Source organism: Centruroides sculpturatus, unplaced genomic scaffold (assembly GCF_000671375.1).
Source record: "Centruroides sculpturatus isolate CEXI.00-Female unplaced genomic scaffold, Cexi_2.0 scaffold300, whole genome shotgun sequence".
Classification (NCBI taxonomy): domain Eukaryota; kingdom Metazoa; phylum Arthropoda; class Arachnida; order Scorpiones; family Buthidae; genus Centruroides; species Centruroides sculpturatus.
The window spans coordinates 202,023-228,159 of record NW_019384507.1 but is presented as its reverse complement, the minus strand read 5'-3'; the positions used below and the strand labels follow the sequence as shown (position 1 = coordinate 228,159).

General features: G+C 32.1%; 1 protein-coding gene across 1 annotated transcript in view; it reads right to left on the bottom strand.

Moving 5' to 3' along the window:
- Positions 1 to 752: 752 nt before the first annotated feature.
- LOC111622259 overlaps positions 753 to 26,137 on the bottom strand; it is an 81,307-nt gene continuing 55,922 nt past the window's right edge. The window contains exons 3-4 of the mRNA XM_023364611.1: positions 8,347 to 8,527; positions 753 to 4,821 (exon numbers count right to left, since the gene is read on the bottom strand). Of these exons, the coding sequence (XP_023220379.1) occupies positions 2,367 to 4,821; positions 8,347 to 8,527 (2,636 nt within the window). The 3' untranslated portion in view covers positions 753 to 2,366. The remainder of the gene's footprint in view (positions 4,822 to 8,346; positions 8,528 to 26,137) is intronic.

Sequence of the window (26,137 nt, the reverse complement as noted above, 5' to 3'; positions counted from 1 at the left end):
ACATGAGACATTTACTATTACATTTTGGAGTTTATAAGTCAAGGAGAAAGGTGGTAAAAGGGGGGGTCATTAAATCTGACCCCACTGTTGAGTGGGGTCCGACTTAATGGAAATTTTACACGTATGGGTTTTTTTAGCGTTTTGGCATTTATAATTCTTTATAAATTCATCCCTTACCACCGAAAAATAAGGCTTTTCTGGTTTTCTCTTCCAACTTTTCCACTGCCACACACCACAAAATCATGCACCTTGTTTTGTATTAAAATATGTAAGAATTTAATTGAGTTTTTATGGGACTTTTTTTTCGGTTTTGAAAGAAAAAAAACTCATCTATAAAATTATATAAACTTTTTATTATTATAATTTTAAACACGAACTTGTGTCGACAATTGAAAGAGTCTTAAAAACTCTTTTTTTGTTTTTTTTTTAATAGTAAAACATTCATACATAAATTTTAATAATCGTATACAATGAACGAGATTCGTCTTTCTGACTGATATGCTCTTGATGACTAAAGTTCGTAGAACTAATAAAATTCGCGAAATCTCCATTTATAATGTACAATGAGCTTTTCATGCTGGCGTTTACTGGCAATATTTTATTTTTAGTCATCTTAAAAATTTTATTTTGATCAATTTTACACATTATTTCTCTTCAAAATTAAATTTTCAATAATTAAATTATAATAAAAAAAAAAGTAATTTTTATATCATTCATCTCAGAACAATACCTTTTTTATTTTATCCCTTTGACATTCTTTAAGATTAATGTTTATATTATGTTTTAATTAAAATATACCTTTATTATTCTTCGATATATAATTAAAAAAAGAGGTTTTTATACGTTTTTTTAATAATAAAACACGAAAATATCATCCCATGTAGACGAAAAAAGAATAGAATCTTCGGTCTGCCATCAAGAGTTATTCAAAAAGACGACACAAGAAAAACTGTATATAGTCAGGTGGGATCAAATTTTACTTGACACCAAACAACATCCAATATTCTTGTAAAGGTAGGCACTTGAACGTCAAGGGGAAAACAAAAGTAATAATTTAAAAAAAGAAAAAATACAACTGAATTTAAATCAGACCTGAACAAGTGCTGCAGCGCCCATAAATAAGCAAACAGAAAAAAAATCCCCCCAACTAAAAAACCGTCAGGATATATATATATATATATTTATTTATATGTATATACATCTTAAAATTTAACGATTGTATAACCTTAAAACGCTAGAAAATATTTCATTAAATAAATGAAATGGTCCCTGAAATGGAATAAGGTAAATATGAAGTCGCAATTCAAGCTCTTTACAACCTCCCTTGAAGCTAGTCATCTGCACCACTTATACTCGAGTTAAGTGGGGTAGAAGATATTAGTAATTTTCTCTGATGCAATTTCGACCAAATTACGAACGTCTAGAGTATAATACATAAGCAATAAAGACAGAAAATACAAGCCTTTCCCTCCCCCATGTTAAACAACTAGTGATAAATAACAACTCCCTCTTGGAATAAGCAATGGTAGAAGTGTAAGATAAAAGACACGAAGACGTCGACGTTGTACCAGATATCACCAAATTATTGAGCTACAACCCACTTTTCGAATGTCGATTTGGGTTACATGTTTATACATAAGTTACATATCCTTAGAGACTGCTTGCCTTAACGAATTGCTTTTGGTATGTTTTAATTGAGCAGCACAATCCTCTAAGGTAAGCAATAATGACTTTCCGGGTAGTTTTAACTTATTAAAATATTACTTAAATTACTGTTTTCGAGTTTTAAAACTGTTCATTCTGCTCGTTTCTAGTTTGTTTATCGGTTTTGATTTTAATCCTCCAGAGAGGAGGTGATCCGCTTTGCTGACTTCAGGAGGATTGTATTTAATTACTTGAATATATATTTTATTTCTTTTTAATAAGTTCGTTGGATGGTTAATGTAATGAAAAATTGAAATTTCCTTTCGGCTTTTAACATTCTTCTTGATGTTTGAAGAGGAATAAATTTACTTGAATATTGGTTTCTTACGCGCGATTTTAATGAATTACTAAGTAAATTTTTTAATTATTTCTATCTTATTAACATGAAATTTAACTAGAGTATTTCACTATTTTCCTGTCTTAAGTACGCGTTAGGTACACCAAATTTCCTGTTTGATGCCTCGTAAATTATGAGACTCGAACCCCCGTTTAAAATTCCGCATCGTACGATCTTCGATAAAATTTTTCGACCTGACCATAAATGGCTTAAACTGATAAAACTATAATTATCTTCTATATATTTTGGCACTTAAGGGTTGTTTAAAATTCGTCACGTCTTGTAATAATTATCAGCACTGCAGCACTTTACCAAAAGAAATCCTTCAGTAAACCGAAATTGTCGCTCCGATAGGGCTCTCCATTTCGTAAACGTCCTTCCTTAGAGGTCTTCTGATCTTATTGGTCTTCCTGTTCTTCCTGCATCTTCTAATACCAAATGCCACCATAGCTAAACAAGCTAAGAGTGCCAAAGCACCACCAGCAGCAACGTAGAGGATTGGGAATCGTCGGCAGTGTTCTGATGATTCATCGTGTCCCGATGGACAGTGTTCGTGACCATCGCACCACAGCTCTGGTGCGATGCACGCACTTAATTCTGGACATGCATGTAAACAATCTACATTTCTCATGGTTTGCCCAGATTGAGTTCTCAAATAGAGTTTCGTGACTTCGATCCACCGAAGTCTGAAATAACCTGGCACGTGTGCTACCGCTTCCAAGACTACTCTATCTGTATAATCGATTCTGTGGTGACCATAAGTGTCATTATACCACGAACTAGAGAAAATATTCAGCTCAGTTTCTCCACGGCTACAGACCGATGCAACTGGTTGATTAGTAGGCCCTGCGTATACTAGTAACCTATTTTCACCCGGGCATTTTTCCGAGCCGTCATATCCCCTGACTTTAAGGTATAGATATCGTCTGGGTGATGCCTCTAATATCCAATGGCATCTTATGGGATATCCTCTAATTTCTTGATTAGGTGATACTGTAAAGTCTAATCGGCCTTGGCTAGTTTCTTGTTTCTTCCTAACTCCTTCGCACGCTGTAGGGATGAAGAATGTATAATTAGCTTCAAACCAATAATTGTTAAAATCTTCAAAAGACGACATTCCCACGATGATAAACGTCATTGTTACTTCGGGACCGGAAGACTCTAAAATGGCAACTTCGTTTAACCCGTGTGTGACGTCACATAGACAACCCACCGTCCATGAAGGGATGGTCCTTCTTTCGGTGACTTTAATCTCCGAATGCTGTCCAGAACCCATTATGTTACATTTATGTCTCTGAAAGGCCTTGTCATAATAATGAGAACAGATCTCGGAAGGTAATCTGAGGGAACTGATTTCAATTCTCACCCTCTGGTTCCTTGTAGCCGAAAATGTATACGTGCAAGTGAGATTCGTCCTTCCTCCCCGACCGTACAAGAAGAGATTCCTTGGAGAAGACAAATTACCCGCGTGTTCTCCGGAGCTGGAAAAATGGCGGTCGCATCCCGTGCTCATATCCCCTTCTATAAACTCGTACCTGGCTGTAAAAGTCGATGCTACTGCGGATAATTCCTGCCTCCCTGTCACGTGATGCTTAATAGTAACCACTGAACTTGTAGATAAATAACTCTCTTCCGGATAAGAGCAAGGACGAAGAGGGACGTGACCTGAATAATCCGCAGCCCTCGCACACATTTTCGGATGGGATTTTTCGCAGAAAGTTAAAGTGGAATTTCCCGAAAATCCGTAAATATCGAGGCGCCCATTAAGACACGTTTCACTTTTCGAGTCTTCGTCAAGTCGTCTGTCGTCTCTGACGTAATAGTTTAGAAAATATAACCATATCCTGTCCCTCTTACTCCTTCCGGTGAGTGTGTAAGTGCAGGTAATGTTATTGGGCACAGTATGGTGGGGCGTATACAAGACCCCTCTTCTCTGTTTGTAACCGTCAATGCGGAAAGAGCATTTCCCGCTCCTAACACGAAATTCTGAAGAATTCACAAAGCGAACTTTAATCTGCAACTCCAACCTCGAATCGTAAAGCACTTGATAAGGAGCACTTTTCAGCATCACAGCGGCTTCGGGGCCACTGGTGATCACTTCGGGTAATGAACCAGCACCACAAAATTCTAGTAAAGGCTCACTGCTTGAACCATCGTACACATCCACCAAGTCACCAAAGCAATTAGAAGTCAAGGAAGTGCGTGGCAAACTTCCTGTATTGGAACTACCCACGTATATGGATATTTTATATTCGTTGGGTTGCACCAAGATGATCTGAGCCTGACAACCATCAGGTACGAACTCTTGCCTGATTCCATACCTGCAGGTAATGTTTCTTGGATAGAAACCAGGGAAATTTGGCGAACGTAGAACACACTTCCTCCTGTGGCAATTGATGAACTCGCGATCACAGAAACTTCCTGGTACTCTGATTCCTAAATGTGGTGAATGCTTCAAGGAACCATCTGGCACACGACTCGGCAATCTTGAAAGGAAGCGATAAGTCAGATAAAGGCTGAAAGAATCGAAATGCATTGCAGCTCTGCTAGGAACCACCACGAGCAAAGTGACGTTGTTGCCCTCTGAGTAATATGTTGCTCCAACACCAGCCATTTCTCCACAAAGTTGTCCAACTACGGGTTTTCCAGTCCCTCGTTGAAAATATCTATCCGAAGAAGTCAGGATTTTAGTGTAATCTTGTACGTGAAGACCTCGTATGGTGCTCCTTGGCGATTCCATAATTTTCATAAATCCTTTCTCGCAGACGGCTGTATGGTTCCTGAAATGTAAATTAAATAGCGTTACTCGTGCTTGATTTTTTTAAAAATTAAATCATTAACAAAATAAATTAAATAACAAAATTTAAGCCTGTATATTTATCAATTTCAATGATAAATAGCCTTTAGTCATACTTTAGAGTACTTTTCACTCGTCTCGACCACTAAAGTGTATCGAGACGAGTGAAAAGTGCCAATTAAATAGCTAAAATATCGAAAATATTCATTTATAACTTTAAAATTGTGTATCTATAATTAATTTTTGAGATATTTTAAATATTTTTAATCAATTTATGAGGATAAAAATTAGGCAAATTATTACTTTTTTTGTATTTTTATAAGTTAGTGCTTCCAGATATCTGTTTTTTTTATCTAACTTTTTGTTTGTACTCGGTGTGATTTTGATTCGTTTTAGTCTCTCAGGACGGGGACAACTTTCCATTAACGTTATATATGTCTTCGTATTTATTAAATTAATTAGGGTAACGAACCGTAATGGCTGAGCTCTGGTGCCCACGTGACTTCCCTATATACTGACACTCCTCTCTTTCTCTCGCTCTCTCTCTTCTTCTCTTTCTCTCTGCCTCTTCTTTAATGTTTCAATTTTAAAACAGTTGATAATTAGTCTTAATTTGCATCGTACTTGTAAAATTAACGAATTAAAACACGTCTTTTTGAACTTAGATATTTAAATTTTGTATCTTATATGATTAAACAGTAAATTTCTCTTCTTTAAAACGTTACAAATTAAATTTGACGTTTGATATATTAGAAAAATATTGTTGAAAGCATGCCAAGAGGCCTTCTATGGCCAGCCCATTGATCAGGCACGAACCTATGTTAATTTGTTAAATTATGAGTAAAGGAATCTCTTACATCACTCCATGAAATGAAGAAATTTGATACACTAAAAAGCTGTGAGCGATGCAAGTTATGGCCCGAGCAGGCCCACAGATTTAGGGCCTCATTTTTTCCAAAAAATCATAAAACTACTTTGAAGTTCTCTGTGTTGAAGCTTGAAATACAGGGGCCCTACTAACTCTTCTATCTGAACTGATCTTAGGAAAATCAGTAAAAATTGGGTTGAAATATATTTACTATGAACTAATGAAGCTTAAGCTTCAGGATTCCTAATCCAGAAGGGGCATTCATACAATTTTTTTGGATGATGCCCTTGTGTTGCTGGTTAAGAAGCGTCCCTCATAACAGTACCAGAAATGTAACTTTTCCACAGTTTCTACGATATAAACAGGCATAAAAAATTGCTTTTTTATATATTTTTCAACATTTTTTTCCTCTTATTCTCCAGAAAGCAAGTAATTTTGATCGTTTAATACGAGAAAAAGATGAAAAAAAGCTCAGTTTACTCTCTAATCTCATAAAAACATCTTAAATACTAATACTTCCCTTTATAAAAGCATAATTTGTACTTGTATAAATTAACAAATTCTGTACATTCTTTGTACAAAATAGCCTAGAGCTATGTATTAAAATTTTTGTAAAAGTTCTATTTAAAATAAATTATATTAACTTGGAGAAGAGGAGGAAGAAGTTTATAAAGATGCCGCAATTCTCCCATTTTAATTATTTGGGTGTATATAGGATTGTAAACACGAAGGAGAGAATCTTTCTGACGATAAACAAAATATACTGAATGCATATTCATTAGGCGTTTAATAACACAAGAGAAAAGGAATGATACATATTCTAGAAAAGAAAGTTCTCTAAGAGAACGAATGTATTCACAATTAGCAGATTCACTCCAGGGATTCTGTATAGAAGACTAAAGACTTTTCTTTCCACAATATATCGATTGAGTGAACCACTAACCATTAGCGACTCTCTCAAACGCTTTTCTTTGGGTCTCACAACAATTAAAAATGGCGTATTTAATTCCATTACGTTACGAAGTATCCACTTACCCTCCTATACAATGAGAAGAAGAGGAGGAGAAGGAGGAAGGAAGGAAAAGATAAAGTTTTATAAACATTAATTTATTTTTATTTTTCGCTTGAAAATGGATCTTTATATTATATATTCTATATAATTTTGTTTATTTTTTATTTATATATATAAACCAATTTTTCTTTATACGTGATCTGTTGCCAAATTCAGTTTGGATGCTGGAGAGGTGGAAGAGGAAGAGGAGGAGGAGGATGCTCTTTTTATCCTTCAGAATTCTTGACAAAAGTGGATTAAGAGCAAAAAAAACTGTTCTTTCTCTATCTCTTATTCGCTTTTTTTACAGATTATTCTTCTCACTTGATTATTTTCAAAGAATTTTTGAAAAATTTCATCTCTGGAATAATTTAAAATGAAATTAATTAATCCGAAAATATATTTTTAAATCACGAATTGCTTAAATAAATATATTCCATTTAATTTCATTAGAAGGATTTTCTCGTATAGTGATTAAATTACTGAGATTTTTATTTATTTATTTATTTTTATTAATGTTTATAGACATTAAAACGTGATTTTTACTTTAATTTTATTTTATAAACGTCACTTATTACTAAGTCACGATGCAGATTAACGTCACTTTACAATCAAAAATCGTTACGTTAGATTCGATTTCGTGCCTGGTGCCAATCAAAAATCATTTTAAATTCTATAAATTTGACTTAAAACTAAATATCTGTCACACTTTCTCCTCTTATATGCATCAAATTTTTATATAAAAAAACCCTTAAAAATTGGAAGAAAATTCGTCAAATTATAATAAAATATAATTTAATTTAATTCTCGAATTTTTATTCCTTTTCCTTATTAAATTGTTTTTTTTTTAATTTTTAAAGCAAAATTTCTCAAGAAGATGATCACAAAATAATGTTCTACTTTACGTCGTTATGACGCGAAAATCGTTACTGTTACGTAACAATAACATCTACTCGATAATTCCAAAGGGCAATTATTGCATAATTATCTCAAATAGGGGTAAAATATATAATAATTGCCTCTGTCAGGGTCAGTTACATAGTAATTTGTCTGACAGAAATTATGTAACTGAGTCTTTCGACACCTTTACCGATTGTTACGTAATAATACTGTTGTAAACAAATATAATTACGTAACAATTGTATTGTTACGTAATTGTAAACGCTCTATTCTAATTATTTCGTCATCAATGTATGAAACTGAGCAAAAATTACGTTTCAATTGTATTTTTTAGGACATTTTGGTCAAGTTTAAAGTCAACTTTAGAGCCCAAAATTCTACTTTTTTTTTATAGAAATTTATGTTATAGAACAAAGATTTCTTCGATTTTAGTTCATTATCGATGGGTTTAAGTGTAATAATTGTATTATTAACGCTTAAGACTGTACAAAATCATGCTATAATTTCAACAACCTTTAATGTAACAGCTTGATATCAATTATAGAAGTATAATTTATCATTTATCGAGCTGAAAAAGTAGAAATTATCACTTAGAATGGGCATTTTTGTAATTATCTCAAGTAGTGGAAAATTAATGTTATTGAATAATGGGCGAGAAGAGTGTTATTCATAAAGGGGGAGTCACTCACCTATCTAATTCCAGAGATCCGATCTGGAAGGACAGAAAGGTTAATTCAATGATATCTCCGTAATCTCTTCCTCCGGCAATGAAATTAATTCGACAGACGAAAGGTAGATAGCGTTGGAATGGCTCCGTGATCCTCAGTGGATATTTAATGTTGACTTCACCGTATATCGTGCGATTGCAGGCTGCAATAAAGAACCTATAATTATCATAAAGTCAACAACTGTGAAAGCTTAACCCTCTGGCACAATAAAGCTACGACACTTCACCAACTTTGTTTGAGTAACAATATACCGTACATATTTATGTAGTAAATTATTCTAGACTGTAACCATCGTATAGTTAAAAGGGGTGAAGAATCTCAAAGACCTAAAAGATTACTCCACCTTTCTCTTTTTTCTCCTTCTTCCAAGATTTTTCGTCCTTCTTTCCTCTTCATTCTTTCTTTATCCTTCTTTTTCCTTCATTTCCTTCCTTCTTCGCCCATGATTCTCCATCCCTTCTTCACCCTTCCTCCTTTTCTCTTCATCCTTATTCCACCTACATTCCTTCTTTCCACTTTTATTCAATATTCTTCACGATTTATTCTTTCATCCAAGTTCTTCACCCTTTTTCCTTTATTATGATTCTTTACTCCTCTTCCTTTATCATCATCCTTCACATCATCCTTCGCCCGTCAATCTCTACCCCTGTTTCTTTTACTCATCATTCTATACCCGAGAATTCTTCACTCCTTCACTTAACCATTATTATTTACCTCCACTTTCTTCACCCCTTCTTCCATCTCTATAAATCTTTACCCCTTCTTCCTTTACAATGATTCTTCACTCTTTCAGATATTTCATATCTGAAGGAACGAAGAATCTTATAAAAAACGAGAGGAAGTGAACAATTACGTTATTGGCAGCAGGCAAAATATTTTGAAGCGAAGAAAGTATAAGAGGAGGAGAAAGAAAGAGAAGCAGGGGAAAAAATGATAAGAAAAATTGTTTTCCTGTCAGTAAGATGGCGGATAAAGTATATCGCTGACACAAAAGATGACGGAACAATTACATCTTCGTCATATATGAGTCAAAAGGAATTAAGGAGAGAAAAATAAACACAAGAAATGGTGAATCCGAATTGCATTAAAATATCAGTTTATACTTATAAAAATAAATAAAGAACAGACAAAATTTAACATGAAATATTAACATCATAACTAGACCTAGGGCATGATATAAATTATTTAATTTTTAGTATTCAGATGTCCAAACTTTAATCATAACTCGGAAGCGATTTCACTAACTTAGTTATAAATTACTGTCATGTAACATATTTGCATTTAAGAATACTGTTTTAAACTTCTGTAAATTAGCACACCACATGACAGGGCTTCCTACATGATATAAAGTTATTGCACTTCATGCATATAGTTTAATACAAATTTCATTTGTGTATGCATTCATGCATAGATTAATTTTACATTAAATCTAATCTGAACTATTACAATTCAACGGTTTTAAAGCTTATGTAATTAAATGATCTTTAATTAACAATTATTTTTAATGTTATTACTTTAAAGAAACTGTATTAAAGAAGTAAACATTTATCGTTAGTGTCTTATTTTCTTATCGTTCAGTACTAATTTGCTGTTGTTTCTTTTTTTTTTCTACAGACCGCATCGTTTAGTAACTTTTCAATGTTCGCTCGCTTATCCCCTTGTGAGTCATCAGCAAATCAGCAGACATAATTGTTAAAGTGGTGATACAATATCTTATTATCTTCCCCAATACGACTATCACTAAAGGATAAAATTCATGGATGAAGTAGTAATGCGTGCTTCTAAGTGAAAAATAGCTAAGTAAGCATATGAAATGAACTATATCATTGGTTTGCTTACTTAGCTAAAAGATTACCTCTTCATTCAAGATATTTCATCTTTTTCCCTTCATATTCTTCGCCCCCCCTCCTATACAATGAGAAGAAGAGGAGGAGAAGGAGGAAGGAAGGAAAAGATAAAGTTTTATAAACATTAATTTATTTTTATTTTTTGCTTGAAAATGGATCTTTATATTATATATTCTATATAATTTTGTTTATTTTTTATTTATATATATAAACCAATTTTTCTTTATACGTGATCTGTTGAAGATGTATTTTTTTTATAAAGAAAAGTTATTTTTCTTAGAAAAACAAAATCTTTGTCAATTATAAATAATATCTGCTTTATAGAGAAGCAGTTAAAGTCGAAAATGTCGATGCGTTATCACATTAAATGATCCAAAATATGAAATAATTGCCTAAATAATTTTATAGTCCATCATACAGAGCACAAATTAAACTTAATCGACAAGTAATTAAACTATATTTATTAATAATATTCGGATGTTTAATTGAGATATTAAGTCTAAAAGATGCATAAGGCATTATAAATAACCATTTGTATCAGATGCTAGTTAATTGTTTAGTTCCTTTGCTACATAATTGCCTTCATATCATATACACAATTAACAAATGCAATTAAATCAAAACTCGAAGTGTTTACTCCTCGACGAAAGTATTATTGAACTAAAAAACTCGATATTTTTCTAAGTTGTAAGCGTTAAATAATAGGAAAATCTTAGAATAAAGTTTATGTTCGTATTCTCGATGCTCATTATATAACGTAAAATTAATAAATTTCACAGGATTTTTCTTTATGTTTACATAAACATTATTATGTTCAAGCTGAGGTACAAGAGAGACTGCGTGTATGATAACCAAAAAGGTGACACACCGAAGGGACGAGCGTAATCCTGTTACATGTGTCCTTTAGTGGATGTTGTGCATGTTGTCTGTCCACTGGGAAATTAGACGAAGTACTCGCTGTGATTGGTGGTTGTCTAGAGATCAATTGCCGGCCATACCATTGGTTGTTGTGTCCTGCAACATTTACAGTTGAGTGGACATGTCAACCGTCCACTGTCTTTTCCAATGACCAAAGGATAATTTGTAAGACGTAGATGTCAAAGCAGAGTGAGTTTCGGTGATGAAACGCGGATAATAACTGTTCAGTTTGCCACAACTTCCGCATGAAGTTCTCAACTAATGTACAAAACTATTATTAACCAGAGGACATCGGAGAAGAAGAAGGAGGAAAAGGAGGAGATGGAGGAGGAGGAGGATAAGAATAAGAAATAGGAAGGAGAAGAAAGGAGGAGAAAGAAGAGAAGAAGAAGAAAAAAGAGGCGATGGAAGAGGAGAAGAAGGAGAAGGAATAGGAAGAAGAAGAAGAGAATAAGGAAGAAAAGGATGAGGAAGAGAAAAAGAAAGAGGAAAAGGAGGACGAAGATAAGAAGAAAAAGAAACAAGAGGAAGAGAATCATGACTTTTACTAGTTTATAACAGTGTTAAACAACAAAATTTCTACTGAAAACTTATAAATTGTCCAGAAGTTTTTCATTATTTATTACAATAAATCCGATACAATTTAGAAATGGAATAATTTTTCTAAAAAAATCTGCTCACAAAACGAACTGGGTTAGCAAAATTTTTATTTCTACCTCTCTCTCTCTCTCTCTCTCTCTCNAGTTCTTTTTCTTTTTATTTTTATTAAAATTGAATTTTTTCTGAAAAACTCTTCACATATAAATTTCTTATGCAATTCTTTAATATATTTTTAGTTTCGCTTAAATTTGTTATTGTATAAATTATTATATTCAACAGATTCGTTATAATAAATAAAATTTACAATATTTTTACACTATCTTTCATTGAAAAAAAAAAACATGTAAACTGCACTTTTATACAATTCTATCGCAGAAATTATAATGAAATTCATTTTTTTTCATTATGAAATTATGAACTTTTCGAATAAAATTGAGTGTTTTTTTTCGAAATTAATCATTATTTTTTACTACTTATTTATTCATTAAATTAGATAAAATGTATATTTAAAAGAAAATAATAATTTTTGAACAATTTATCCATTCAAAACTGCAATAAATTCACTCATTTTAACAATATTATATGCAAAAAATTATTTGATAAGTATAAAATAGAATATCTGCTTGTCTGTCTTCTTTATACACTTCTAAATTCTTCGATCGATCTGCACCAAATTTTTCATAGTGACTCTAATATCTTGCGAAAAATATAGGCTTACCAAGAAACCTGAACACACCATACCTACCCCGATTTCATCCCCCATTAACACCTAAACCCTTCGATCAATCTGCACCAAATTTTTCGTTGTGACTCTTTAGGACCCTACGTAAAATATAGATTAGAAAAATCCTGGACACCCCACTCCTCTCCCGATTTTATCCCCTTATTAACTCCTAAACTATTACATCGATTTTCACCGAATGTTTCATAGTGACTTTTTAGGATCCTGCGTAAAATACAGGATACCAAAAATCCTGGACAGACTACGCTTCCCTTAATTCCATCCTCTATTAACTCCTAAACCCTTCCACCGATCTACACCAAATTTTTCGTAGTAACTCTCTAGGATTCTGCGTCAAATACAGGTTATCAAAAACTCTATACACCCTACTCCTCCTCTAATATTATCCCCTTTACACTGACAAATATAACCACTGTAGACTAAAATAACTAAACATCTAATGCTACCTCCACTATATTCCTTACTATTCTTTTAACCCTGGCACATCTACCAATTATTCTATAAATTATAAAACATAGGAATTGAGCTTAAAGTATTTTCAAGTTTAGAATATTANTATTTTTTTCCTATTTGAAAAAAATGCAAAATGCAATTATTTATTATGATTGCGTCACAATGTCAAGCTGCAATTTTTAACCATCTTTTAATTTAAAAATTCACGTGATTTCCATATATGATCTCGATTTTAGTAGTGCTTTGCCGGAGCTTTCCATATATGATCTCGATTTTAGTAGTGCTTTGCCGGAGCTTTCCATATATGATCTCAATTTTAGTAGTGCTTTGCCAGGACTTTCCATATATGATCTCCATTTTAGTAGTGTTTTGCCCCTGTAAATCATACTTCTCCTGATAGCAGTTGAGTTATGCTGGTTATCAAACTTAGTTCTGGAGAACATTTTGAATTGAAATCACTTGACTTCCGGTTCAGGCAGTAAGTTCGTATAGAGTTAAGGTATACGTATCATTCGTACACACAAAATCGAGACCAGATATGGAAAGCTTAAAACTAAAGACTCCTAATATTTCTATATCTGTCCTCAGTTTTCATCTAACTTATTCAATCAATTTCTTTTATTTTTATTGTCACATAAGTCATTAATTTTGTGAGAAATTTATCAATTTCTGATACTTTTTATTGTTACATAAATCTTAAAATCAGTATCCAATGGTCGAGATATGGAGAATTTTATTTTCTTTTTTTTTAAAAAAANGCATATATATATATATATATATATACTCTCAGGAAAGATATACTTTAGAAAATTGGCCGAAGTATCATCATAGTTAGTAGAGAAGAGAGAAAAGAAGAAAGAAGAAAGAAAGAAGAAAAGGGGGAAAAAAGGATGTAGAATTTTTGTTTCCAATCTCCAAAAGTCGAGTCTCCCAGCAACGAGAGAAAAAATTGATCTAAAACATCCGATACTTTACCAAGTTAAAAATGTTGGAATTTCACTCAAATCCCTTAACAACGACCTTACAGATTTGATTTGTATATCATCTTCTGCCTTTAAGGATCGTGTAAAAGTCACAAAAAACTTGTTTTTTTTAGCTTTTTTTTAANATATAATTAGATTGTACAAATATATTTTCCACCTTTTAATTAGCGAAATTTATGATCAGACAACTCTGCAGGATGATGATCTTTTTTTTCCCCCCTAAGTTTTATAGTAAAATTTGAAAGATAATTTATAAGAGATTAAAAATTATTAGCGTCTAAATCTTATTATTATTTTAATATAAAGTAAAAGATTATTTTATTTTTATAATGATGGAGATGTTATAAAAGAATGAATCAGGTCGTCCTTTGTTAAATATATGAAAATTGCACTCAGGCTTTAAAATATTCTAAAATTGTTTCTGGAGATAAACTCGCTGAGTACAGGAAAATTAAAGCTTTCAAAATCAAAGTAAATATTTAAAATAAAAATAAGAATTTTCAATATAATTATCATAAATATCTTCAATACAACTCAGCACGATTGTAAAGCAATCTCCTTCTCCATGAATAATTATGAATGAGAAAATTCGTGTTTTCTCTTACATACAAGACGAATTTTCGGAAATAAATCATTTTAAAATTCATTTTAATATTTTAATTAAAAAGTCTCTAGGCTATTTTCAGATATCTATTCATTTCTTCCTTCTCTTTTTTTCATTAGATACTGAACGTTTTTTTTATAATTTATTTATTAAATTAATGTTGATAATTTTGAACAAAATTTCACTTTACAAATTTAAAAAAAATTACTCATAAATTTCAATCCCATTTCAGCACGTAACAACAATAAAAATTAGTCGTAAGTCGATCAAAATTTCATAATAATTAATGTAATTTTTCGATAAAATCAATTTATGTATATTAAAAAAACACAATTTTTAAAATAAATTTTGAAAAATATTCAAGATTTAATGATTTTCCAGTTACATCAACTACTCAGCATCGTTATTCTCGAAATCTTTACGAGTGATGTGTGACTTACTCACTTTATGTGACGTAATAAACTCGATATCTCATTCCATCCAAAATTATTGCCATACAAACATAAAAAAAATATATATATATAAGAATTTGAATCTGATACGACATCATTTTCCAAAAACGTTATTACATCATACCGTATTTCACTGACGTCATTCATTCCACTGAAATATCACTTAATGACGTAATAAACGTCTTTGACAAAATTACGTATCACCGAGAAAATATACAAGTATATTATTTAAAGAAATCTAACGTTACGTAACAGTCGAAAATGTTTTTTTTTTCGACGTGTCACGAGTGTAATTTTGAGTGTAATTAGGTGATAAATCCCTTATGGTAGTACTGTAAAATCTTTATTTTGTGTCTTTATCGAGAGATGGTCGCTTTAGAGAGGTTTCATTCAGTAAAAACCTCTACTTTGAAATCATCGATAGTACGGAGCGAAAGTGGTCTGGATGACACCCATGGGTGGTCTCTTTGTAGGCGTTTCACTCAATAAAATCCCTACTTTGCGACCACCAATGCTTCCGAATAAAAGTGCTTTTTATGAAAAATGGTTGCTTAAGAGAGGTTTCACTCAGTAAACCCCTACTTTGCGATCAACGGTGGTACCGACCGGAAGTGAGCTTTATGAGAAGTGGTCGCTTTAGAGAGGTTTCGTTCAGTAAAACCTCTACTTTGAAATCATCGATAGTACGGAGCGAAAGTGGTCTGGATGACACCCATGGGTGGTCTCTTTGTAGGCGTTTCACTCAATAAAATCCCTACTTTGCGACCACCAATGCTTCCGAATAAAAGTGCTTTTTATGAAAAATGGTTGCTTAAGAGAGGTTTCACTCAGTAAACCCCTACTTTGCGATCAACGGTGGTACCGACCGGAAGTGAGCTTTATGAGAAGTGGTCGCTTTAGAGAGGTTTCGTTCAGTAAAACCTCTACTTTGAAATCATCGATAGTACGGAGCGAAAGTGGTCTGGATGACACCCATGGGTGGTCTCTTTGTAGGCGTTTCACTCAATAAAATCCCTACTTTGCGACCACCAATGCTTCCGAATAAAAGTGCTTTTTATGAAAAATGGTTGCTTAAGAGAGGTTTCACTCAGTAAACCCCTACTTTGCGATCAACGGTGGTACCGACCGGAAGTGAGCTTTATGAGAAGTGGTCGCTTTAGAGAGGTTTCGTTCAGTAAAACCTCTACTTTGAAATCATCGATAGTACGGAGCGAAAGTGGTCTGGATGACACCCATGGGTGGTCTCTTTGTAGGCGTTTCACTCAATAAAATCCCTACTTTGCGACCACCAATGCTTCCGAATAAAAGTGCTTTTTATGAAAAATGGTTGCTTAAGAGAGGTTTCACTCAGTAAACCCCTACTTTGCGATCAACGGTGGTACCGACCGGAAGTGAGCTTTATGAGAAGTGGTCGCTTTAGAGAGGTTTCGTTCAGTAAAACCTCTACTTTGAAATCATCGATAGTACGGAGCGAAAGTGGTCTGGATGACACCCATGGGTGGTCTCTTTGTAGGCGTTTCACTCAATAAAATCCCTACTTTGCGACCACCAATGCTTCCGAATAAAAGTGCTTTTTATGAAAAATGGTTGCTTAAGAGAGGTTTCACTCAGTAAACCCCTACTTTGCGATCAACGGTGGTACCGACCGGAAGTGAGCTTTATGAGAAGTGGTCGCTTTAGAGAGGTTTCGTTCAGTAAAACCTCTACTTTGAAATCATCGATAGTACGGAGCGAAAGTGGTCTGGATGACACCCATGGGTGGTCTCTTTGTAGGCGTTTCACTCAATAAAATCCCTACTTTGCGACCACCAATGCTTCCGAATAAAAGTGCTTTTTATGAAAAATGGTTGCTTAAGAGAGGTTTCACTCAGTAAACCCCTACTTTGCGATCAACGGTGGTACCGACCGGAAGTGAGCTTTATGAGAAGTGGTCGCTTTAGAGAGGTTTCGTTCAGTAAANTGCTTTTCCGGAGCTTTCCATATATGATCTCGATTTTAGTAGTGCTTTGCCGGAGCTTTCCATATATGATCTCGATTTTAGTAGTGCTTTTCCCCTGTAAATCATACTTCTCCTGATAGCAGTTGAGTCATGCTGGTTATCAAACTTAGTTCTGGAGAACATTTTGAATTGAAATCACTTGACTTCCGGTTCAGGCAGTAAGTTCGTATAGAGTTAAGGTATACGTATCATTCGTACACACAAAATCGAGACCAGATATGGAAAGCTTAAAACTGAAGACTCCTAATATTTCTATATCTGTCCTCAGTTTTCATCTAACTTATTCAATCAATTTCTTTTATTTTTATTGTCACATAAGTCATTAATTTTGTGAGAAATTTATCAATTTCTGATACTTTTTATTGTTACATAAATCTTAAAATCAGTATCCAATGGTCGAGATATGGAGAATTTTATTTTCTTTTTTTTTAAAAAAAAGAGAAAAAAATCATAAAAAAATTAGATTTTCAGATAGTTAAATAAGATATTTTATCACCAAATTCTCATAAATCAAAGTAGTATGTGGTAAGAAATCTGTACTTATAGGGTGGCCCAAAAGTCAGTCAAACTACAGTAAAGACTGTCTTTTTCTTTACTTTATTCCCTCTAATCTTGCTGTAAACTCATAATTCATCATTTATATATGCGACGCACGGTTAACTAAATATTGGTCCACTCACCCTATGTGATAAGCGATTTATGTTTTAAAACTAATATCTGTAAAGCTTATTAATTTCGCCTACAGGGTGGTCCAAAAGTCAGTCGACCACCGTAAGAGCTAAATCGCTTATCACATTATCCGGAACACAATGCGGTTAGCTGACTTTTGAGCCAGCCTGTAGGTAAAATTAAACTTTAAACGCTTAATTAATTTGAAGCGAGAGAGAGAGAGAAATTTGACTCTCGTTTTCATTACACATTAAATTAGTAGAACTATTTTAAGAGTGAAGGTCGTTAAAGTGAGGTATTTATTAATAAATTCGTTACAAAGTTTTATATAAAAAAAGAATAAAAATTTAATATTAATTTGATTAAAATTTAAATCTTGATTAACGTGCGCAATATTAGTTTATCGCTTCACCCTCGATCGTCATCTCTTGTATCAATATAACGTTTTGACGTTATCGATCGATTTAATACACGTTTAATCATTTATAAATTCGAAGTTTTATATTATCTTGACACAGAATTATAATTATAAATTGATTTTTCTTTAAAAGAATTGAAGGATAGATGAGGAGAGAAGGTGGTGAGGAAATGAGAAAAGAGATGAGGAGGAGATACAATATGGAAGCTGAAGAAATGAGGAGAGGCGGTTGAGAAGATGAAGTGAGAAGGTGGAGATGATGAGGAGATGAGGATGAGAGGATGAGATGAAGAGAGGTGATGGAGATAATGATGAGAGGAAATGGGAATGATAACGTGAGGAGGTGGAGATGAAAAGGTGATGAAATGTGAAGGTGCGAAGATGAAATGTAGAGACGAGTCAACAATAAGTGACGTTTTAAAAGAATGAAAGAAAAACCTTTGTTGTTTATAGGGATCTTTCGTGAAAACTTTTGCCACTTAAGATAAAGTAGAGTATAGATTATCAATGGAAGATAAATCAAAGAATTAGCCGAGCGTGCTACTTTAACAAAGTAACGTCTCGATAGTTTGTGTGCAGGAAACAAATGTGTTGATTTAGACTTGAATAAACACAGAATTATTCAATGGAGAAGCTCTCAGACAAAGGCAAAAGCTTGGTATAGTCAAACCTTATACCAATATAAGAGAATGCTTGTTTTCCACGTTGTCACTTCCTCTACCAAATCATCAGCTTTGATCTCTTCTAACGTTTTTGCTTTATGATATCTAGAACAAACTCGACAACTGATTTCTGAAAACAACAAAATAATTCTGTAGGTGTTGACTCGTATTTTTCTTTATATCTCAGGACCACGTAGATTAAAAATTTTGAAATTTAGCAGGAATACTTCTATATTCATGAAATTGATGATACTAAATTTTATAAATTATAAGCCGAAGGGTAATGAACAAGTTTTAAGATTATTTAAAAAAATATTATTGGTACTTACAACCTTTTTAAACTCACCCCTACCCCCAAAAATAAGGCTTAATCTCCTGTTCGATTGCATCATGTCAGCATTTATAATGTAAAATAATGTTACCTTATATAGCTGTATACTACACTTTGAATTGGAAGTTTATTAGGAATTACACGAATTTAAATTTATGTTGAATGTAATAAACGATGAAATTCTCTATTAAAAGGTAGAATGAATATAAATTTATATTATCTGTGATAACTCCAAGAGAATTTATTTACTATACTATTCAACATCTCGCTTTAATAATACGAAAACTTGTTAAAAATTTAAATGATGTTTTCGCCCGGTTCGTTCTAATTTATTGTTTTGTCAGAATGCATATAGAGTAATATTATTACAGCTGTAATATATAAAATTTGCTTCAACGAAATTAAAATAATTTTTCATTTAACTGTAATCTTTTGTGTCACCTTCCATATCATAATATTTGCCTTAGTTTTGATAGTGTTATTAAGTGATTTAACCGTTCATGAATACTCAAGTATCACTTCAAGATATTTATAATTAAATTTTCTTGAGAAATTGTATATATAAATTAATTTCGCGGTTTTACTTTTATTATTTTTGATTTATTAAAGTGATTACTTCTTCCCCCCTTCTTCAACCTTGTAATTTTACGCTCTTCTTCTAATTTAATGCTAATTTATCATTATAATTTCTATTTTTTCAATATTCTTATTCGCTTAATTAACATTTCTGTTTGTCAGATAGACTAAATATTAGATGATAATATCAACAACAACCATCATTTTCCATTTTCTGAGAAGAAAAATGAAGAGGAAACGATTGTATTTATATTTTTATAAAGTATGGAGAAGAAAAAAAATCAAAATTTTCGACATTTCAAAGTAGTAAACATAAACATAACTTATTAGATATTATAAATATGAGCATCTCTAATTTATCATCTAGAAAATTCATAAGAATGTAAGCAATTAAAACCAAAAACAAAATTTACTCCAAAATAAATGTAAGGATACTTCACCCCAATGAACACCTCTTTCGTGACTTAGATTACATTACTCAATTAGAATTTTTAAGCATTAAAACAGCACAAAAATCAAATATGTAATTTCCTCCTCTCTTTAACTTTATTATGATATCTGCAATAGAATTTCGTGGATTAAAAAATTTCAAACTTAATTTCACACTTATGTAAACACTGAAAAAATTACATTAATTTTTTTCCTTTATTTTTACAGCTTTTCGTAGCAAAATTTCAATTATATATTTATTTTTTGTACAAATTATTACCGAAGTCTAACCCATAAAGGAGGATTGGATAACACGTAAACCAGGCAAAACTTTATTCCTAATTAAGCATTTCGCATCACGCATTTAATTTCGATGTTCTAATATACTGTTCTTAATTAATGCAACCCTGTCACGTGATATTTATTCCCAGTTTACCAAAATTTAATCCCATACATCAATGATAGGCCAGATTTATTATAGACATATAATTAGATTGTACAAATATATTTTCCACCTTTTAATTAGCGAAATTTATGATCAGACAACTCTGCAGGATGATGATCTTTTTTTTCNTGTGTGACTTACTCACTTTATGTGACGTAATAAACTCGATATCTCATTCCATCCAAAATTATTGCCATACAAACATAAAAAAAATATATATATATAAGAATTTGAATCTGATACGACATCATTTTCCAAAAACGTTATTACATCATACCGTATTTCACTGACGTCATTCATTCCACTGAAATATCACTTAATGACGTAATAAACGTCTTTGACAAAATTACGTATCACCGAGAAAATATACAAGTATATTATTTAAAGAAATCTAACGTTACGTAACAGTCGAAAATGTTTTTTTTTTTCGACGTGTCACGCGTGTAATTTTGAATGTAATTAGGTGATAAATCCCTTATGGTAGTACTGTAAAATCTTTATTTTGTGTCTTTATCGAGAGATGGTCGCTTTAGAGAGGTTTCATTCAGTAAAAACCTCTACTTTGAAATCATCGATAGTACGGAGCGAAAGTGGTCTGGATGACACCCATGGGTGGTCTCTTTGTAGGCGTTTCACTCAATAAAATCCCTACTTTGCGACCACCAATGCTTCCGAATAAAAGTGCTTTTTATGAAAAATGGTTGCTTAAGAGAGGTTTCACTCAGTAAACCCCTACTTTGCGATCAACGGTGGTACCGACCGGAAGTGAGCTTTATGAGAAGTGGTCGCTTTAGAGAGGTTTCGTTCAGTAAAACCTCTACTTTGAAATCATCGATAGTACGGAGCGAAAGTGGTCTGGATGACACCCATGGGTGGTCTCTTTGTAGGCGTTTCACTCAATAAAATCCCTACTTTGCGACCACCAATGCTTCCGAATAAAAGTGCTTTTTATGAAAAATGGTTGCTTCAGAGAGGTTTCGCTCAGTAAACCCCTATTTTGCGATCAACGATGGTAACGACCGGAAGTGAGCTTTATGAGGAGTGGTCGCTTTAGAGAGGTTTCATTCAGTAAAACCTATAATTTGCAATCACAAATGGTTCCGAGCGAGTTCATGAGGTGTGGTCGCTTCGGAGGGGTGGTATTTGAGAAGGGTTTCACTATATATCTGAATCTTTGTTAATCCTTCATCCATAAATCCTACTTCTTCCGAAATTTTACCGTAAATTCTATAGGAAATAATATTAGCTTTTGCTATTACCGTATAGTATGTGGCATTAATTTTACTACAATTCTGTAGACATGTAAATTTTACTTCATCGTTTTGCAATAAGGAGTAGCGTAATTTCTAACGTGAGTGTAAAGAATAGATAAAATATAGAAATTAGAATACAATCTGCTAAAATCATTTTAAATAGCATAAAATTCAATTGTTGCTGTACAAAAATAATGTGACTTTACTGTAAATATACAAAAAATTGTGTAAATTTTATTGTAAATATACAGAAAATAGTGAAAATTAGACAGTGCATATATAGGAAATAGTGCACATTTTTACCGTAAACGTAGAGAAAATAGAATAAAACACTATTTGTATACGGTTATACAACAAAAGAATGACTTAATCATACAGAAAATAACAAATTACTTTACACGCATACATAAAAAAGCGCTAATTTTACAACGAAAATATAAAGCTTACTCTAATTCTATTTTTAAAAAATAACAAAGTAAATTCCGCCCTTAATTTACCGTAAAAAAGCACAAATTCTACTTTAAACGTACACAAAAACAGCGTAAATCATAAGGGAAAATATCATAAGTTTTAATGTAACACGCAGAAAATTCCACACTCCCTTTCTGAGTTAGTAGTAAATTATTATTATTATCATTAATAAGACACAATAGGTGAAAGCATAAACAAAATGGAATTTTCTGTACTCTCGAAGTATATATAAATCATTCAAAGATGAAGGAGGGGGAAGAGAGAAAGAGAGACAAAGAATTAGAATAAATTAAAATCATCTATCATCTTTTCAATTTGAACATTGTATTGTAAATCCCATTAAAGCATCCTCTAGTAAATTTATGTACTGTACATCCCTTTGTCTCTCGGCTGCTTGCTAGTCATTTACACCTGTTGATATCCGAGAATTTGTGGATCTGTTTATACCAAAATATGCTGAAAATTGAAGTGTCTTCCGCGAAATTTTCAATGCTTACTCATTAATTATCCGCGAAATTGCGGTGTTAATTCCTCCAATTTCATATATTTTATCAGATTAAATTATATACTGGAATTGCTTATGCCTTATGTTAATCATCATGTAAATTTATTCCCTTCGTCATTAAATTCTTGAATTAAAATGTAAGATATTTCTTGGAGAATGTTTAAAATACGTTTTTAAGGAAATTTTATAAGGAAAATCTTAATTTTTTTTTTGTCTGAATTTTAGTGGTGTTCGTCCCGTAAAATTATCCTCCCGAAAAAATCATTTCTAATTTAAACTATTTTCTGCGTGTTATTCGAACATTCGAACACGTACAGACAAACAGACGGATAAAACCGAAACCTGTGAACAACGGCCAGTGACGGAAACATAAAAAGACTGGCAGTCATTCGTAGGTAATTTTGCATATGTATTTCAAAAAGAAATGCTTATTTTAAAATGTCCGCGGTTCGGAGGTTATTTTGTACATGCATTTCAAAAAGGAACCATTGTGAGAAAAATGACCACCGTTTGAAGGTTATATTGTATCAATACATGCCTTCAAAAAAAAAAAATCCTTGATTAAAAAGTGCCCGCCCTTTACAGGTTATTTTAACGCAAAGATAATTAAAATAAAGCTACGACTTGCCACTTAACCAGCAAAACAAAAAAACTGAATTATTTTAATTACTTCCAAATTTAACTTGTTAATCTTAACGTAATCAAGATTACGTGTTAAAAATAATACAAGAACAGTATAAAATAATTAAATTTAATTTTTAAACACGGGTATTTTTTGCACCAAGACAGTAATAATAATAATAATAATAATAATAATAACAATAATAATAAACATATCCTTTCAATTGTTTCAAATTTTGGAAAGTATCCAAGTGTAGTAGCAACCTGAAAGATAAACACAAGTTATCTTTGTAATTCCAAATATTTTTATAGACCGCAAAATGTTTCGATTCAATTGTTTTGAACTCGTTTTATTAAGCTTTACTTTGATCTCTCTGTCTTTCTACTCTCTATTTTTTTTTTTTTTCTTTTTTTCTTATACAGTAATTTCTTTTATTCTTTGTATCATATATAAACCAAACAAGATACAAAGAGGAAGAAACTGCTCCCTTGAAAAATATAGAATTTTCTTTATTTATATTCTTTATTTACCTTAAATTGTATAATATAGAATAAAATATATATATATATTTTAATAGAAAATAAAGTTATATATGCATTTTATCTTATTCACGGGTCTGTCTACACGTGAGTGATTATAAAGTACTGTACTGTACTTGTACTGTACTTCCATTTTAAGCTGTTTAGATGGGTATTTAGAGGTGTAAATGCAATAGAATTTGGTATGGTGACGTTTTAAGGAGTGTGAAAGTCATTCCCGCAAAAAACCAAAATTAGTACCGATGCTCGCCACTGTGGCACTTTTGACGCTTTGCATTTCAATCCGAATGATTTTTGGACGTAAAAACATTTAAAAAGTATGGTTTATCGTGTCAAAGTTAATAATTTGTCAGCATTCAAATACAATATCGCACTGCTTGCGAGATATATCGTCCGTTTAACACAGGTTTTTATATCTTCAGAATCGTCTTCATCGCTAAGATCTCTGCGTAGCAACTTGTAGAAATTGTTTATATGTACAAGACGCTGACAATGTCGTGTACAAATAAACTGTTCGTTTCTTGCAGCGCCAAAAGTGCCCTAGTGGCTAGTTGCGGTACTAATTTCGGTTTTTACGCCCTATTTGAATGCATTTGAGCTGCTAAATATCTCTCTAAACACCGTTGAATAGGGGTACAGTACTTCAATTATCCGGTACACACATGTTACTTTATACAAAATTTTCGTTATTTTGGTACTTATTTACAGGAGTAAATCTTAAAGTAAACTTGCATATTAAAATACAGTACTTTCAAGTAAGTAGACTATATATATATATATNAAAATAAAAATAAGAATTTTCAATATAATTATCATAAATATCTTCAATACAACTCATCACGATTGTAAAGCAATCTCCTTCTCCATGAATAATTATGAATGAGAAAATTCGTGTTTTCTCTTACATACAAGACGAATTTTCGGAAATAAATCATTTTAAAATTCATTTTAATATTTTAATTAAAAAGTCTCTAGGCTATTTTCAGATATCTATTCATTTCTTCCTTCTCTTTTTTTCATTAGATACTGAACGTTTTTTTTATAATTTATTAAATAACCTTAGGATATAATGAATCAATATTTATTTAAAGTATGAAGTAAATTTTAATTATTTAATTTTAAAAATAAAATTCTTCGTCTTTATAACTGTCAGTCAGATATTTCAAAGTAATTTTTACTTAAATAAGAAGGCTCTAAATTAATGAGTGAAAATCCTCTTTGGGGTTTATGAGGTTAATAATTCCTTCTGGATGGAAGTAAAGACCTGAAACACGTCTGCAGTGGATCAACTCCATACCCTCATATCTTTCTCGATCAATATATAACAATTCAGATAGGAGCCCCTATAATACACCTCTTATCCTTCAATGCTAACCCTCATCTTAGGACAATATAGAAAACCGATTGGAAAAGTAAAAGTTTCCTTTTCATCTATAAAATTCCTTTTTTATGTATTCTCAAAGAATTATTCTTGTGGAAAAATAGTCCATTTTTTTTTTCCTTTAAAAATTGATAAATATAAAAATTATACATTGACATACAGTCACAGAATTTATAGTAATTCGATTAAAGAATTTAGTATTAATTTATCAACTTATTAAATAATTATTAATATATAATTATTTATTCCTTAACATTTTAATTACATTTTTTTTTGTATTTTTTAAATTAATATTCGTATACAAATGTAATAAGTATAAAATGCAAGTTCGGCTTCTCTGCAGTACAATCGTTTTAACAGTGAAGCACGCTTTACAGGCGCATGATTTTTCTTCCTCTCCCGAAAAAACATCATTTAAAAATACACATTAGTTGGATTAAACTTAATTTTTACTTAGAAAATTTAAATCAGAGTAGTTTTAGATAATTGTTTGATTTTTTTTTTAATTTAAAAAAAGATTAAAAGTAAGAACATTTCCAGCAACGGCATTATTACTTCACACTAATTGACAGAATAAGAGATAACGGCACCCAATTTAGGCAGCCAGGACAAAGCAATTTGTACCTGTCTCCACGTGCCCGTTACTGGCAATCTCTAGTGGTTGAAATGCCAACACCATTCAGTGGTTTAGTATCTGCACTGAGATTAGATGTAAGGATGAGGATAACGAAGCAGTTAAATTGGACAGTAACGTTGTACAGATTTGCGATTTTATTTTTCGCTTTTTCTCCCCCTATTATTGTACAAGCTAACAGAATGGAAAGAAAATGCATTTTAGAACGTTCTCGAGAGA